At 51.7% G+C, this 16520-nt stretch overlaps 1 protein-coding gene across 6 annotated transcripts in view; it reads right to left on the bottom strand.

Annotated features, from left to right (window-relative positions):
- The window catches only part of Gdpd5 (glycerophosphodiester phosphodiesterase domain containing 5), an 81854-nt gene that overhangs the window by 6423 nt on the left and 58911 nt on the right, over positions 1–16520 (bottom strand). For all 6 annotated transcript variants that reach the window (XM_087582263.1, XM_087582256.1, XM_087582279.1 and 3 more), the window contains 10 exon segments: positions 14478–14571; positions 13786–13845; positions 7637–7735; positions 7275–7368; positions 6777–6922; positions 4146–4228; positions 2751–2901; positions 1901–2119; positions 1270–1427; positions 846–993 (listed from right to left, as the gene is read on the bottom strand). In XM_087582263.1, the coding sequence (XP_087438389.1) occupies positions 846–993; positions 1270–1427; positions 1901–2119; positions 2751–2901; positions 4146–4228; positions 6777–6922; positions 7275–7368; positions 7637–7735; positions 13786–13845; positions 14478–14571 (1252 nt within the window).

Here is a 16520-nt window from a genome sequence, read left to right as displayed (position 1 = left end):
ACTGATCACAAGGCCTGGGGGGAAGACGAAAGCCCACATATGTAGCTCAGTATCCTTAGACTAATAGGGGGGCACTTTCTTCTCTCCATCAACTCCTGGGCCCGAACACTTCTGCACTCTTCTGCTCCTGCTATTGCTTATTTCGTGTCACCTTAGAGGAGGTGTTTAAGGACCATGGGCAGATGGAAGCTGGAAAGCAGGGTCTTTCAGGCCTGGCAGGGTGCATGATAAGTTGTTGTATGAGTCTGAAGCTCACGGTCTCCATAGCCTCTCCATGACTACGGCCCTCTTCTGGCCTTGCACACACCTCTCTTCCATGAAACCCTCAGTAATGTAGCTGACTTACCAACACTGCAACCCTCTTAGCTATGGAGCCTTCTACCTGTCTTTGTGTCCTTGGGGACATGGCAAGGAGCCTCTGCTTCATTCCCAGGGTTATCTCAGGGGCAGGAACGGGAGCTCAGCTGGTCTCAGATGCCCCAAGACTGATCCCCACACACTCCTCACAGGCCTCTGAGTAGACCTGCCCTGTCCTCCAACCTCTTCCTGGGAATCTTAGGAGGAACCTGTGACCCAGGAAACTGTTAGCTTCTTGAGAATCCTAGGCAATGTGATCTTTCCTGTGGGTCAGGCCCAGGGTCCCTAGCACTTCAATGCAGACCCCAGAAGCTGTGACAATTCCATTCTGTCTTAGCCTACTCCTCTGCCCCCCACCCACATACATACACCATGGATGCCACCAACCCCTGATGCCCCAGATTCTCTCTGGGGAGAACCCTACAGGTAACTGATAGCCCTCCTCATCAACCCCTATATGTCCCCAGGTCTCACAATCTCCAACTCACCATGATCCAGAGTGGAGAAGGCACCCGAGAAAGGGTATGGGAGTTGTCGGAAGTGACAGAGGGTACCCCGGCACACCACAGCAGGGAGAAGAGCCACGGGGCATTGACAGTGTAGAGGTTTACACTCAGGTTCCAGGATGCATAGTCCCTGGGCAGGGGACAGAGGTTTTTAGTGACTCTGGAGGAGCACCCCCTGGTAGCCAGACACCTTCATAGCCACCCCGGGAGGAAAGTATCTTTGTGTCCAGGGGGTTTACACTCAGGCAAGCCCAGCTCTGCTCAGTGCTTCTCACTTCCAAACCCTGTGTGCCCAGGCTCCCTGTGTACTCTGCCCTGTGCCCACATGGGCTTGTGGAGGGTTGAACTGGGAGATACACAGTCCCTCCCTCCTCCAGGGCCACTCTGGGTGGCATAGGGCAGGCACCTGAGCTCCTGGTGGGACACCTGAGTATAGTGGAGGTTGAGCTTCTGGATGTGACCTCTCCGTAGGCTGGCGATGGCTTCTTTAGACCCAGATGTTTGCTGGAAGCCAGGAGCCATCTTCCGTACCAAAGGCCTCTGCCTGTTAAACAGCCACATGACCTGCCGGCAGGAGACAGGGTGGTCAGGCCAGTCAGACCTCTCATCTCCAGATTCAGGGAGAGGGACCCTAGATCTGCTAAACCCTTCAAGGATCAAAGAGGGGACTGTCTGTAGCAGTGGAGCCCGTAGAGAGCAACTCGGGCAGCTTGCCTGGTCAAGACAAGATAAACAACTCCACACTCCCCTCCTCTGACCACAGACAATAGCACCTAGAGAACTGTGTGTCACAGAGTGGCATCAGGTTCCCAAACGGTCACACCACAGTGATTTGGGCCAGATCCCACTCAGGTAACCAGAGAACATGGGCCACCACCCTCCTCTGAGAGATTCAAAGGATTGGTTGTCCCCACAATGGGCCAGTCAGGAAAATAAGGTGCACACAGCCGTGTTTCGCCAACAGGGAAACTGAAGTCTGGGAAAGGGAACAGGTCTTGTTGCAGGGGGCTAAGCCGGGGTCCTCCACTGGACTTCACCTGGTGCTGTGGAAAGCCTGAACGGAGCACGGCCTCCAGTGTGATGTTGAGGAAGCTGCCACGGTACGGGTGATCATGGGGTGGGTCCCGAAGGTTGAGCAGCAGAGTAGCGTTGCCTTTGGCTAGCTCCAGGAGCTCTGCCAGGCTGCAGATGGACTGGTTCTCAACCTCCCTGTGGTCGGAGGGTGACAGGGAGCTGGCTGTCCAGAAGGGGTCAGTCTGGCAGAAACAGGGACATACACATGCTATCATTAGTTCTTCGGAGCTTTCAAACGCCTTCCTGGCAATGGGGCAGGGAGACCCAGGGCTGACAGTGACCGAAATTATGTTGGGCAATTGATCACTGTGGCCCAGCAGGCGTCTTAGGGGTGCATAACATTTGCCTCTATGACCCCCTCTCTGGCCCAGCCCCTCCCTTGCTTCCCAAGTGAATCCTTTGCTTAGAGCCAGCCCAGCGTGGCCTTGAGTCCATTCTGTAGTCAAAGATGACCTTGAATTGTTCTTCTTTACCTCTATCTCAATTGCTGGGATTATGCTACCCCATTAGGTTTATGTGGGGCTAGGGGATAATCCCAGGGCACACCTGGCAAGCATTCTGCCAAAGGAGCTATATCCCCAGCCCTCTATCTACAGCTTCAACAAGCCTATTAAGGATCAGCATCCTGGAGAGAGAAAGCCAATCACCAGAGACCCCAAACAAGCAGCGACAGCTACGGGGTCCAGACGTACAAGCCCCGAGGGGGTCACTGGCTAGCCTAGTTAGGGTCATCTGAGCTGAAGGCCACCTGCCTCCTTCTTTAGGAGCCTTCAATGTCTCCCATGCCTAGGGCAGGCCCAGGTACAGGCAAACCTTGAGGAACCACTGGCCGGCATTGAGCCTCTGCAGAGAAGTCCAGTTGAGCATGGCAGCAGGCCTTCGGGCAAGCTCCGGGAACACCTGCTCCACATTGGTGGTCCGCCTCAGGGTAGTGTCATGCATGAGAAAGGGCACACCATCCAGGCTGCAGGAGAGGGCCATTGTCACCATCCACTTGGAGATGTCACCTGGCCCCCCATCACCACCCCCCTACTCCCCACTCTCAAAGGACACAGCTGCTCTGTTCCCATCTCAGCTACAGACTCCCCATCCTCCCCACCCGCCGGGGCCAGTGGGGACCTCAAAGGGTTCAAGGGACAAATCCTAGGCTCTCTATGGAGGTCAAGTGGGGAAGACTGCTAAGGTGGGGAGGGCTGGGGAAAGTGGGTCTGTGCACTTAGCAACAATAGAAGGTAAGTACTGCTTTGCTTGATAATGGGGAAACTGAGGCTAAGCAGGAAGCATTTAGCCCAAGGTTCAAGGCCACTATATGGTGGAACCTGGCCTCCAGCCAAGTCCTTGAAATGCCACATTGATAACAGTGCCAGCACAGGCCCCTCAGACAAAGTCCACACACTTCCCTCGTCCCAGGGCTGGCCACAGCTCACAGAGCTCCTCGGTGTAGAATAATAAAGGGCTCCCTCACTCCCTGATCCTCAAGGCATTTTATCAGCTCCTTCAGAGTGGTGCGGGGCGTTTAATCTATGCTGTCTACACCAGGAGTGGTAACCTCACGCACGTGGTAAAGCTATATATTGTACACCCCGTGGAGTAGTATTTGGTGACCCTGGCTTCTCTTCTCCTCAGGGTAACTTTTGAAAGGTAGGGATGGGTTTCCCCCGGCGACATTCATACTAACACATATGCTGTATCTAGAGATGGAAATGTGCACTTCACTTCTATATGGTTTTTATTTTTAAGTTTTTTGTTCGTTTTTGTTTTGTTTTGAGGTGGGATTTCTCTGTGTAGCCTTGGCTGTCCTGGAACTCACAGAGATCTGCCTGCCTGTCTCCAGAGTACTGGGATTAAAGGCATGAGCCACCACTGCCTGGCTTCTTCTATCTAGCAACCATTGCATTTCTCCATCCCTGCCTGCTTCATTTAGTACTCTACCCGGCAGAGACTCACAGATGTAATTTTCCACTGTGTCTGTGGCAGGGTTCTAAGTCCCTACACCTAAACCCTACCTGAACAAGAGTCTGTTCTCTCTACTCTGGAGTCTGGCACAAACCTCATTTGCACTAAAAGGTGTCTGGCCTGTTGTGGAGCATCCAAACTTCCACCCACCCCACCCCCATCACCAAGGCAGGGGCAGGTTTTATAAGGAGACCCATATGCAGAGGTGGGGTTGGGTTGGGGATGGCCTCCACCCTTCTCCAACATGCTAACCTGATGGTGATGTCAGCTTGCAGCCCATACAGCTTCTGCTCCAGGGCCTTCCGGAAGGACATCAGTGTGTGTTCTGGAGCCAGCTGGAGAGGAAAGACAAGTGAGGGCAGAGCTAGGGTCTGGTTGATGACCCTTCCCCAGACAGTGGGAAGTCTCTCCTGCTGGGAGGCCTCTCATTCTGGCTCCTTTGTGGAGTTGCTATGGGAACCCCGGCACCCACATAGCTGCTTCAAGGTCCCATTCTTTCATTTGTTATGATATGCATACTTCACAGAGGTTTGGAGGGGTGAAGAGGCAGGCAGTGTGTTGAGTACGGACTCATATGAATGCCTGACACAGCTAGGACTTAGCAAATTATAACTCTGACCATATTGCCCTAGCCATATTATAGGCACTGAACGAGACCCTGGAAGCAAATAGCCTTTTCCACAGGCCTGTGGCCCTGGGAAGCCTTAGGCAGAAACTGAGTGCTTGGTCCCTTCTGGATTAATCTCAGAGCCCAGGCCAGGTGGAGATTCTGGAGGGGGAGGAGAGAGCATGGGGTTGCTGTGGTATGGTAGTTCCATCTCTAGAGCAGTGACAACATTCTCTCCATCACCACACTGGTCCACAGACTAAAGTTAATGTCTGACGCCCAACTTAATACGTTTGCAACCCTACAGCAGACCACCACCCAGAAGGTTGGTTCCAGCCACTGGGCTGCATGAGCCTGCTTTGTAACCCTGGGTGAATCCTCCCTCCTAAGGACCCACCTCCCCTTCTGACCTCTGAGGATATGGGATCACTGTTCTCTGTGGGTATTTAGGTGGGCAGTGAGCTGCAAGTCTCCTTTGGTGCCGTGCAGAGTAAAGTGCCATACCTCTTCCTACCACTAGAGGTCAGGGCCAAACCAGAGATTGGATTTAGACCAGGCAACTCGAAAGGCTGACAATGATTTGAGAAGCCCTCAGGAACACACATTTGGTGACCCTGGACACAATTATTCACAGTGACATGGAGAGAGTACTGGCTCCCCCCTGCCCCCGCTGCCAAAACAGCACTAAAACATTTGCAAGATGGCTTAGTAGGTAAAGGTTCTTGCTGCCAAACCTGACAACCTGAGTTTAATTCCCAGGACTGCATGCATGGTATGAGGAAACTGACACCTACAGAGTGTCTGCTGGTTCTCCACACGTGTCCTGAGGTGTAAGTTTCAAAATGCCACATTTTTTTTTAAAAAAAAAGCGTTTGAGACTTGTTTGTTGTTGTTTAAAGTTGACTTCACAGGAGAAAAGAGCAGAGTAGTGATCAACAGAGGCTAGGAGTGGGAGGGCTGGTTACCAGGTAGAGATGATGGGCAATGTGAATGGGTTCTAGCATTCTACAGCAATAGGGTGGCTGTGGTAACTTCCTGTGCATTTTGAAACAGGCAGAGGAGAGGACTCTGGATGTTTCCACTACGATGAAGCAGTGTGTGAGGTGACAGGTGAATCACTCTGGTGTACACACATTTAAGAACAACACTGAGACCTGCAAATGTGCACCATTTTTCCTGTGTCAGGTTAAAAAAAATAAACATAAAATGAACACCACGACCAGGCACGGTGGCACACACCTGTAACCTTAACGCTCCGGAGGGCCAGACAGATGCTTTGTGAGTTCCAGGCTATTCTGGGCTGCACACTGAGACCCTGCCTCAAAGACAGGACGACAGATATAATGTGCAAGCCACCACAGGATGGAGCAGCCAGACGCACAGCTTGAGAGGCTGCCTAGAGACAGCTTCATCAACAGATAAATAGCACAGAGGAGACGGGGGAGGGGCTGTCACAGACAAAGTGGCACTCGGGAGACATGTGTCAGGCAGATGGGCTACATGAGGTCATTTGGATGGTGATTTTAAAAGTCTGCTCGACAAAAAGATATTTTTGGAGACAAAAGAAAATAACTATGATATTAGGTCATATTAGATAATTATTAATTTGGGGGCTGGGGAGACGGCTCTGGCTGCTCTTCCAGTAGACCTGGGTTTGATTCCCAGCACCTGCATGGCAGTTCACAACCATCTGTAATTCCATTCAGTCCCAGGGGATCTGACGCCCTTTTATGGCCTCCCTGGTGTCAGGCAAAGCAACCATACACATAAAAGTGAAAATAGTTTTAAACATTGTCAATTTGGTGCTATAATTATCACTGTGTATCTGTGTGTGTACGTGTGTGTGTATGTACATGTGTGTGTGTGCATGTGTGTGTACGTGTGTGTGTACGTGTATGCGCATGTGCATGTGTGTATGAGTATGCACACGCAAGCTTCAGTGCACATGCAGAACTCACAGGACATCCTCTCCTTTGTCTTTATTTCGGTTGCAGGGATTAAACTCATGCCAGGCTCTCATGGCAAGTGCTTTCCCTGCAGAGCTATCTCCCTAGCCTGCTGTTTGTTTTTTTTAAGTCCTTATGTCCTGATCATGGTGGCATATGCCTGTGATCCCAGCACTCAGGAGGCAGAGGCAGGAAGGCTGGTGGTGGTTTAAACCCCAGCTTGTCTCAACCAGGAAGTCCTTCTGTGCTGGCACAGACAGGACGTTCACTTCCCACGGGCTCCTCTCCTGCAACGGCTGTTGCCCCATTCCACCCTCCGGGGGTACTTACCATGGGAGCCCCTCGGTGGCCGATGAGGGCAGGTTTGGGGCCCAGGTCTTTTTTCTCCATGATGCAGGGAGAGGAGATGGTGAGAGGGACCAGGTAGAAGGTGAAGACCACGGCGAAGAAGGTACAAAGAATTGTAAGCTGAGAGGCTGCAGACACGGGCAGTAGGAACATCCCATGAGCCACTGTGTGTCTCTCACCAGGCCCAACCATGCCTAGCCAGCCAGACTGGAATCAGGACTTGGTGTTCTGTGGAGTGGCCCTCGCTCTGACAGGAAGTGAACCCCACTTATAACTTATGCATACATGTACATGAAGACATGGGAACCCAGGGCAAGAATCCAGAGCATCCTCTGGTAGCATCAACAAATGGCCTGGAGCCAGCCCCTGATGGCCCACCTCACACCCAGACCACCCAAGTAGAGTCCCAGTGGGGACAGTCTAAGCTTGCCTTGGGATTCATGGAGGTCAGGACAGGTGGGCCCTCTAGGGGGTACTCACAAGAGCGCTCTGCACGGGCGAACTGTCCGGCCACGATCCAAGAGAGCGCAGTGATGGCCACCAGGGCCCCTATATGCAGGAATGGTGCTGTGCCCTGGGTGTGAAGAGAGGCAGGAGGGACCAGGGACTCAAAGGCAGGTTCAGACCCTCAGGTCACCAGCATGCTGCTGACCATCTCTACCTACAAGACAGGCAGTCAATCCTATGTCCATTTGCCAGTTGAGGACACTGGGAAGCCTGCTATGCAGACCCCTGCCTGTTCCTCTGCACCTTGGTGCGGAGAAAGAGGAGTGATAAAGGCTCTGCCTGTCGTGAGGGTCCTGGGGGAGGCAACATCCCTGTCCCTCGCCCACCTTACTCACCTGCAGGGAGATCAGCAGCACCTCCCACTCATCCTCCCATAGCTGGGCCACTGCAGACATGGCCACCACTGTGGAGGCCAAGATGACCACCAGCCCCATCTGGAGAGGAAAGTACCAGACAAAGGGTCAGGGCAAGAATGAGGGGAACCTCTGTCTGGGAAGAGGAGGAGGAGAAAGAAAGCAGAAATGCACACAGGCCGGGCAGTGGCAGAACAGCGCCTTTAATCCCAGCACTTGGGAGGTAGAGGCTGGTGGATCTCTGTGAGTTCGAGGCTAGCCTGGTCTATAGAGTGATTTCCAGGATAGCCAGGGCTATACAGAGAAACCCTGTCTCAAAACAAAACAAACAACAGAAAAGCAGAAACAAAAAAGGATGAGGAGGAAGAGCAGGAAGAGGAAGGGAAGAGGATGTGGGATGAGCTGAAGGCAGTGTGGATGGTGAGAGGCCAGCCAGAGACAGAGGCTGGAAGGTAGGCAGATCTCAGAGGAAAGAGACATGGAGAAAGAGAGGGGAAGATGGAGACAAGATGAGAGGAGAGTGGAAAAGAAGGGGCCTCTACCAGGGCAGGAGCCTGTGAACTGTGCAGTGGGAGGGGCTGGGCTCACACCAGAGGCTACTACAGCAAGAGCCCTCACTGAGGCAAGCTCAGCTCACGCTGTTGTCTGCTGAACTGGGTGTCTAGGTCTCCTGCATTTGGCTGCTTTGCCTTGACATCAGGTCTGGTGTAGCCTTGGTCTCCCGATCCCTCTGCTGCTTCCCCAGGGCTAGGATTACAGATGTGCATTAGCAAGCCCAGTTTATGCTATGCTGGGGACTGAACCCAGAGTTTTGTCCATGCTAGATAGACACTACCAACCGAGTTACATCCCCAGCCCAGCTCCTAATACGTTCCACTGGAAGTGTGGGGCACAGCTGTGGTGGGCATTGAGGTGCCTTCAGGGACAAAGATCTGTGGTGACCGGCACCCAAAACGCCAAACTAAGTAAGACTAAGCCAGGGTTCCCTGCTTCAGTCCTCTCTGGAGTCCTAGAATTCTTCATGGTCCAGGCTCCTCCCTCATTAACAAAGGCCCCTATCTGTGGTGCTATGAGATGGGGTGGTGGTGGGGTGAGGGGGGACTCTGAGGAGCTCTTTCTGAAGACATCTTATTACAATAGGAGGCCGACAGCGGAAGTCCTTGCAATAAAACTGATTCCCCATAATCCTAATACAATTAAAATTCCATCACAGTTTTATAGTCGCTGCTGTGGTACTCATCATGCAGGCTAGCATTATTGAAATGTTCAGGAAGGGACTCTTCCCCACGGTGTCATTCAGCTACAGGAATAGCAAAGGCTTGCAACATTGTGACCCCTCCCAAACCTAATGTGGAAGGATCCATCTGAAGGCCTGGGGTAGACCTGGTGTAGCCTTGGCATTTCTGTTCTTCTGGGCTATGACTCACGGTGGCAAGGGAGGAATCCACTCATTCATTCATTCATTCATTCATACATTCATTTTTGCCTGTGTGCTGAGAGACCCAAGGAGAGTTGGAATCCAGCCCTGTAGATTGGTCAGCCTCTGGGCAGAGTCTTGGGTCTCTACACCTGAGTCACACCCCTGGGTCAAACCCTGCTGCACCGGAGGAGGGTAATACCCTCAGGGAACAGCCCTGGGCAGGGATATAGGGATGGTGATGAATGCCTTCCAGGAAGGGGTTTGAGGCATAAATAAGAACATGCATGTAAGGTGCTTTGCACAGTGGCTGTCACCAAAAGGAAGTGAATAGGAGATTCAAGTGCTGCCATTTTGAATAATTATAACTGAAAGGGGGACAGAGAGGAAAAGGACACCAAGTACTCAATAAATGTTGCTTAATGCTATTATGACAAAGAGGGCATCTGGCATTCTGGAAGTTCTCAATGTGCCTTCCTTTTCTTTCCTTCCTTCCTCCCTGCCTCCCTCCCTTCCTTCCTTTCCTCCTCTTCCTCCTCTTCCTCCTCCTCCTTTTTTTTTTTTTTTTTTTTTTGGGACAGGATTTCTCCATGTAGCCCTGGCTGTCCTGAACTTGCTCTGTAGACCAGGCTGGCCTCCAACTCAGAAATCCTCCTGCCTCTTCCCCCCAAGTGCTGGGATACCACTGCTGCCGGTCAAATGTGCCTTTTTAGAGCGCAGCTAGAAAGACAGAAACTGGTGCCAGAAAGAACTGTCATGAGCACCAGCGTCTGTAGAACAGGCTGGGTTTACAGTCGGGGACTCAGAAGACCCCAGTCCAGCTCATCTGCACCTCCTGCGGCCGGGAAGAACCGGCTTCTTTCTGGGCTTCAGCCTGGGTGGTTGATAGAACCCTCCTGGGTATAAACCTTGAACCCCAGCTGCTGCCTCCCTGGGGTGGGGGAATTAGGAGCATAGGCAGGAGCAGGGTAGAGTGCTCAGAGCACAGCATCCCTCAGAAGAGGTATTTGAGATGGCTCTGAGTGGTGGCTGGGCACAAAAGTCATTTTACAGAGGGGCCTTCTGTTTGCCACAAAGCAGTTCCCTAAAATGCCGGACTTTCCCCACCTCCCAGGCCCCTCACAGGCCAGAGCTCTGGGCCGCAGTACTCACCTCCCTGCCCATTCCCAAGCCTTTCTGCTGTCCCCTCCTTGGGACTCAGGGGAACCAGGGACTCTAAATACAGACCAGAATTAAAATGTCCCATAAAACTGACATCTTCAAAGCAATATGACCCTGGCAAAAGACCAGAGGGATAAATGAAAGCACGTTCAGAAAGAGATCCGAAGGCATTAAAGGAGCATAAAGGCATCTCTGATGCAGAGGGGAGACCGCTGGGGATACTGGGAAGCATCTGTGAGCCTGGGAAGATCGTACCGGGGCCCAAAATAACTTCCAAAAGATTAATGAACATTTAAATGTCAAGGAAGCAATGCTATCAATGCTGATTATTGTGATATAATCAAATGATATCATAAAATATCCTCACAGCATCTTGGAGTGAGAAGGACCCTTCTAAGTCTGACCCAAATCCAAGGGCCATAAAGAGATGATAGACTCAAGGGTTGTTTGTTTATATCCTGAAACTCGTTTGTAGACCAGGTTGGCCTCAAACACATGGCGGTCTACTTGCCTCTGCCTCCCGAGTGCTGGCATTGAAGGAGTAATAATTGTACCCAGCCAGATATAAGTATATTATTTTCAGAATTAAAAAAAAACCCTACAGCACAAACACAATAAACAAAATCAAAAGATGAAGGATGAACTGGGTAAAATTATCTGCAATTCATCAACCAAAGGGTCAGCTTCGCAAATCTACAAAGAGCTCCCGCAAATTAACAAGCAGACCCCACAGCAAAAGGACAGGAGACACAAAACTCCGGTGACTTGGGTCTGTGAAAACTGAGCCCAGAGGAAGTGCAGGCTGGGAGTACTTAGGGGAACCTCTGACCTTTTGGGCGGGTCTTTCCCAAGGGATCGACTCCCACCTGAGGGCAAGGGGACCTGCTGGCACAACCATACACTGCCCAGGGAACGTGGTTGGCTCCATGTGCCAAAGGGCACTTGTCAAGATCAAGATTATGGAAGTATACCTTCTTGTTGGACATGCTGGCACAGGTCTATAATGTATGCTCTCAGGAGGCTGAGGCAGGAGGATGATGAGTTTAGAAAAAGCTGAAAGTAGTGATGTACACCCTTGATCCTAGTATTCAGGAGGCAGAGGCAAAGGGATCTGCCAGTGTGTTCTATAGAGTGGGTTCTAAGAGGCTACATAGTGAGACCTTCTCTCAAAACAACAATAAAAGAAGAGAACAAGTGATCTTTTCTCCTGGATCACAGCTACGAGGCCCCAGAAAAGGACTGAAAACAAGTAGATTTCTAACAGGAGCTGGGCTGATGACTCGGGAATGAGAGGGTGACAAAAGCAAGTGTCAGGCATCAATAGCCATGGCCTTACTGTGTCCAAGAAGACACTCCTGGCACTTTTTAAAAAGGGCACGGTGAGGTAACTGTGTGTGTACAAAGAAAGGGAGAGGGCTGGAGAGATTGCTCCCCCTGTGGGGTCCTCAGAACTGGAATTCCAGCTCTAGAGAACCTTACACCCTCTCCTGGCCTCTGGAGGCGTTGCATACACATGTGTTATATGTAAATAATTGCAGGCAAAACACCTGTGCCCATAAGATGAATTTAAAGAAAAGGGGAGACCGGTGAGATGGCTTAGCATGTAAAAGTGCTCGGTGCTAAGCCTGATGATCTGAGTTCGAGCCCCAGGACCCACATGGTGGCAGAAAAATATCTGACTCTCAAAAGATGTGATTTGACCTCCACATATGTGCTGTGGTATGCGCATGCACACGCACTCGAGCGCAGACAGACAAACGACAGACACACACACATACATACCACTCTCAAGTAATTAAAATAAAAAGGGAGTGTATCTAGGAAAAATTTCATCGAGTATGATTTTTCATGTCTGAATTTTTGGTCGCATAAAAAATGAATTAAGATATGGCAAGCAGACAGAAATCACCAGGATTCCTTAAATACAGCCGTAGAATTTCCAGGCCCTGTCCTAATACCCAGAGCCTTGAAGCCAGGCCAGCATGGAAACAGATCCAGATTGGATCATCTGTGTTTGGCAGGCCCTTCTGCTTCTGAGATCTCACAGGACAGTGTGGAAGGAAGAGAAAGGGCCTGGAGCGGGAAGCAGGTTAGCTGAGGGACTCTCGGCATGGACCCTCCTGATCTGGCTGGCTCTGTAGCACTGCAGGCATCTCCCTTAGGATCAAGCACGTGTGACCTGACCTGCTGAGAGCCAGGCACAGCTCCAGGAGGTGACCACAGCATGTGTGCCCCATCCCCAGATGCCAGCTGACTCCCTCTTTCAAGTGTCAACTATGTATCTGAGAGAAGAAAGCACCTCCCAGAGGGGCTGAGGAAGTCCCAGAGCAGTCCTCAGTATGGAATCGTGAGCAGGGACTGTTCTCTTCCTCCCTGCAAGACTTCAGTCACCGAGGCATGGCTCCCAAGGTGCCCCCCACAACTCCATTCGGCACGCCTAACCCAAGTTCATCTGCGCCTTCTCTCCCTCTTTGTCTCCCTGCTAACTGGGTCAGTCTCATGGGTCCTGCATGTTTCCAGACATTCTGCCTCTTCTTAGAATGTGTGTCTACTCCTAGCCATGTTGTAGAGAAAGTGATGACACTCCCCACTACACACACACACACACACACACACACACACACACACACACACACACACACACATCTAATCCTCCATACCCCCTGGAGCTCCTGAAAGAGGACGGCTTTACCTTGGCCAGGACTGGCCCAGTTCTACCTACACTTGGGATAGGAATGTGTGTGTGTGTGTGTGTGTGTGTGTGTGTGTGTGTGTGTGAGAGAGAGAGAGAGAGAGAGAGAGAGAGAGAGAGAGAGAAATGAATATTGCAACAGAGGGAGAAGCCATCAGTGCCACTGTAGTCTTCAAGGATCACCAAATTAGAGTGGGTTGGGATCAGGCACTTGATAGAAACTGATAACACAAATGTTGTAAAATACATCTAGGAGGGGAGGCTGCCGGAGCTGAGGAGAAATCCCTGCTTTGGGACATAGGCTGAACCGAGAGGGTTCAAATACAGGAAAGGGGCTCAAAGAGAAAGAGCAAATGAGGGCCAGTGGGAGGGGGTAAAAGTCAAGGAAAGGTGGCCATGCCAAGGGTCGGAATGGCATCTCCCACAGCAGAAGCTGAGGTGACTGTCCCATGGTGGTAGCAGAAAGTCCTCAGAACCAGACCAGGACAGTCTGGGCCACTCCAGGCACCATCACCAGAACTACTAAAGACAGTAGAGAAGGTGGGAGCCAAGGCAGAGCTCGTGCTATTGAGTGAGTGAGCAGGGCAGAACCCTGGGCCTCCCACTTGCCCTGTGAGAGAGACCATAGGCATGTTGACTAACCTCTCTGGTTTTCACCCCCGCAGAGCAGGGTGGTAGCAGTGCCTACCTTGTAGCCTTGTAGGGCTGTAAGGGTTAAAGGGGTGAATGCAAACTGGGCAGGATGAAGAGTTCAGTGGAATACCAGAGCAGTTACAGAGGTGTCCTAGAGGAGGGACCACCCAGGCTACCCTCTGCTTCCAGGCCTCTGCTCCCCTCCCCCTTGGAGCAGCCTTCCGTTACCTTGTGTATCCAGTGCAGGTTCATCTGCTGCCCCACAGCGATGTGACATAGTGCCAGGACCTGAAGAGAGGCCCAGGGGGCCAGTCAAGCCACGTGTGCCTGGAAAGCTTGCTAGCTCCCCAGAACCCTGCTCCAGGCTCCTGCCCTTGGTCTGACCCTAGGCAGGCAGCACACCCTCCCCACAGGCACCAGGAATGTCCAGCCCAGCCCCGTCCAGGCCTGACTTCCTTCCATATTACTCCAGGCCTCAAGCCTCCTCTTCTGGGAATTCCCCTGTGAAGGGTCCCTGGGTTTGGCGGCACAAAAACTGCCCAACTTAACACTTCGGCTTGTTGGGAGATTTCCAGGCCTCAGCATTCGGAAGCAGATCTGAGCCCTGTCCCCAAGGAGCTCCAGGTGCACTGTGCTCAACCTGAGTCTCTCACTGTGGAGGACACTGGGGGTAGACAGCCTAATCAGTTTCTGGAAGATGCCTGAAGTAGATGCCGAAAGCCAGAATGGGTCCTCTGGCCTGGGGGGGGGGGTGGGAAGGGGCTTCCAGAGGAACAGCCAAAGGAGACCTCCTCCTTCCAAACAACATCCAAGGGGTCCAGGCAGGACAATGTCCCTACCTCCCATAGACCAGTAGAGACCAAGCCTGCCCCTCCTGGGAGCAGACCCACATGAGCTTAAGGGAGCCCCTCCATCCATACCAGGAGTCCTGCAATGTATGTGAAGGCCGCAGCTGTGGTCACCAGAATGGGCACAGACCAGTCGCTCCAGTAGCCCATGCGGTTGTAGAGGTACCTGGTGGGAGAAGGGCAGAAGTCAGATCTCCGCTGAGCCACTGCCCAGCCAAGGATCTAGGGCAGTCTTAGCTCTCAGGAAGCTACAGGCAGGGAACCACAAACGGCCCTCCCTGCCTTCTATTGGCAATCAGTGTATCCTTTCTCGACAGTCATGCCTACTTCTGGTGGGCACTCAGAAAGCAAGAAGCAGAAGAGCCCTGAGTCACCATTCTGAAGGCCTTCCCATTGAACCCCACACTGCACCTTTATACGTGTGTGAACAGCGGATCTGGGATAACCACCCCAGGGCTGCTCTCCACCCTGTCATCCTCAGGAGCATGGCCAGCACAGCTCTGAGGGATGGACACACTCTGGCATCTAATCCCCACACTGCCTCTCGCTGGCTCAGGACCTTGATGAGGTGACAGGCATTAAAGATCCCAAGGTGCCCTTGACTGTGCCGTTCATCTCAAGTTCAATGGCGAAGTGTGGAAATGGGGAGCCTTAGAAGTGATGAGCTGGGCCACTCTAGGCCACTCACCTGTAGGATGGAGATAATAGAATGCCCTTCATGGGGCTTCAGGGAGTGAAGGGAGGGAGGCTTTCGACAAGGACATAGCGAACTCTTCCTAACACGAGCATTCACTGGAACCAGTAAAAAAAAAACGCTGAGAAAATGTGATTTTTTTTTTTTTAAAGCAGCATGTGGTCTTCTTGCACTCGTGCCATATATAGCAGCTTCCCATTAATGGCGCGTCCTAGCTTGCAGTGATTCACTGTATAAGCTAACAGAGATGAGAAGATGGCTACGTCTCTTTGCATTTCTATGTCCTTGGTTGTGTTGCTATAAACAAATGGGCGGGGCAGAGAGAGCAAACTTCTTACTGGTCCTGGAGGCTGCAGCTTAGCTACTCCCCAGAAAGATGGCTCACTCTCACATAACCTCCTTGTGTTAGTGGGGAAAGAGGCTCAAATGGTGAATTAACTCACTCGATGTATTAGAGTCTGAACCAGTGCCAGGACACTTAGTGGCAGCCTTCTTGGAGCAGGGAGGTGATATCAGGAAGTCTCCATGAGGCATCCGCCTCCCCATCCCCTCCCAGGGCCTTGCTCTGAACCTGTGGGGAGGCCCACTCCTCAGAAGGTCACAGGGTAGGCTCACCTTCTTGTATGACTTGGGAAACTGAGGCCCAAAGAAGGGAGGGGATTGACCCTGGACCAAAAGATCTTCTGGTCCCACTGGCCACATGGAGCAAGGACACCTCCAGGATAAACACACAGTGGCCTACCAGGTGTGTCCAACCTGCAGCCCATGGGTCATATCCGTGAACTTTTGTAAAACATTGCCTGACTTTTGTTTGGGTGTTTTTATTTTTTTTTTTTTAAGATTTATTCATTTATTATATATAAGTACACTGTAGCTGTCTTCAGATACACCAGAAGAGGGCATCAGATCCCTTTACAGATGGTTGTGAGCCACCATGTGGTTGCTGGGAATTGAACTCAGGATCTCTAGAAGAGTAGTCGGGTGCTCTTAACCGCTGAGCCATCTCTCCAGCCCTGTTTTTATGATTTTGTTTGCAATCCCAGTGTACTCTCTGGCATGAATTCTGCAGATTGTCCTGTCGTCTCAATGGCAAATGGCTGGACACTCCAGGCCACACGTGGTGGTTCTCTTTGCCTATCCCCATTCAGTGCCCGCTTGTGGATCTTGCTTACATCTGTGTGTGTGTGTGTGTGTGTGTGTGTGTGTGTGTATGTGCACTTCAGATTCCCAAGAAGCAGACAGTGGCCTCTGTGGCTGCCTTCAAGGCAGGGTGGACACTCACCTGTTGAATTTCCCCAGTGACGGGGAGCTATCGAGGGTCAGATGTCTTTCTCCATCACTGATCCATCACTAACTTGCTGTGTGACCTCACAAAGGTTCTTTTACCCTCCTAGGACCCTCATTTCCCCAGACTACCCTTG

This window comes from Rattus norvegicus, chromosome 1 (genome assembly GCF_021556685.1).
Source record: "Rattus norvegicus strain SHRSP/BbbUtx chromosome 1, alternate assembly SHRSP_T2T, whole genome shotgun sequence".
Taxonomy (NCBI): Eukaryota; Metazoa; Chordata; class Mammalia; order Rodentia; family Muridae; genus Rattus; species Rattus norvegicus.
Note: the sequence above shows the minus strand (reverse complement) of the source record. Positions and strands in the feature narration are given on the sequence as shown.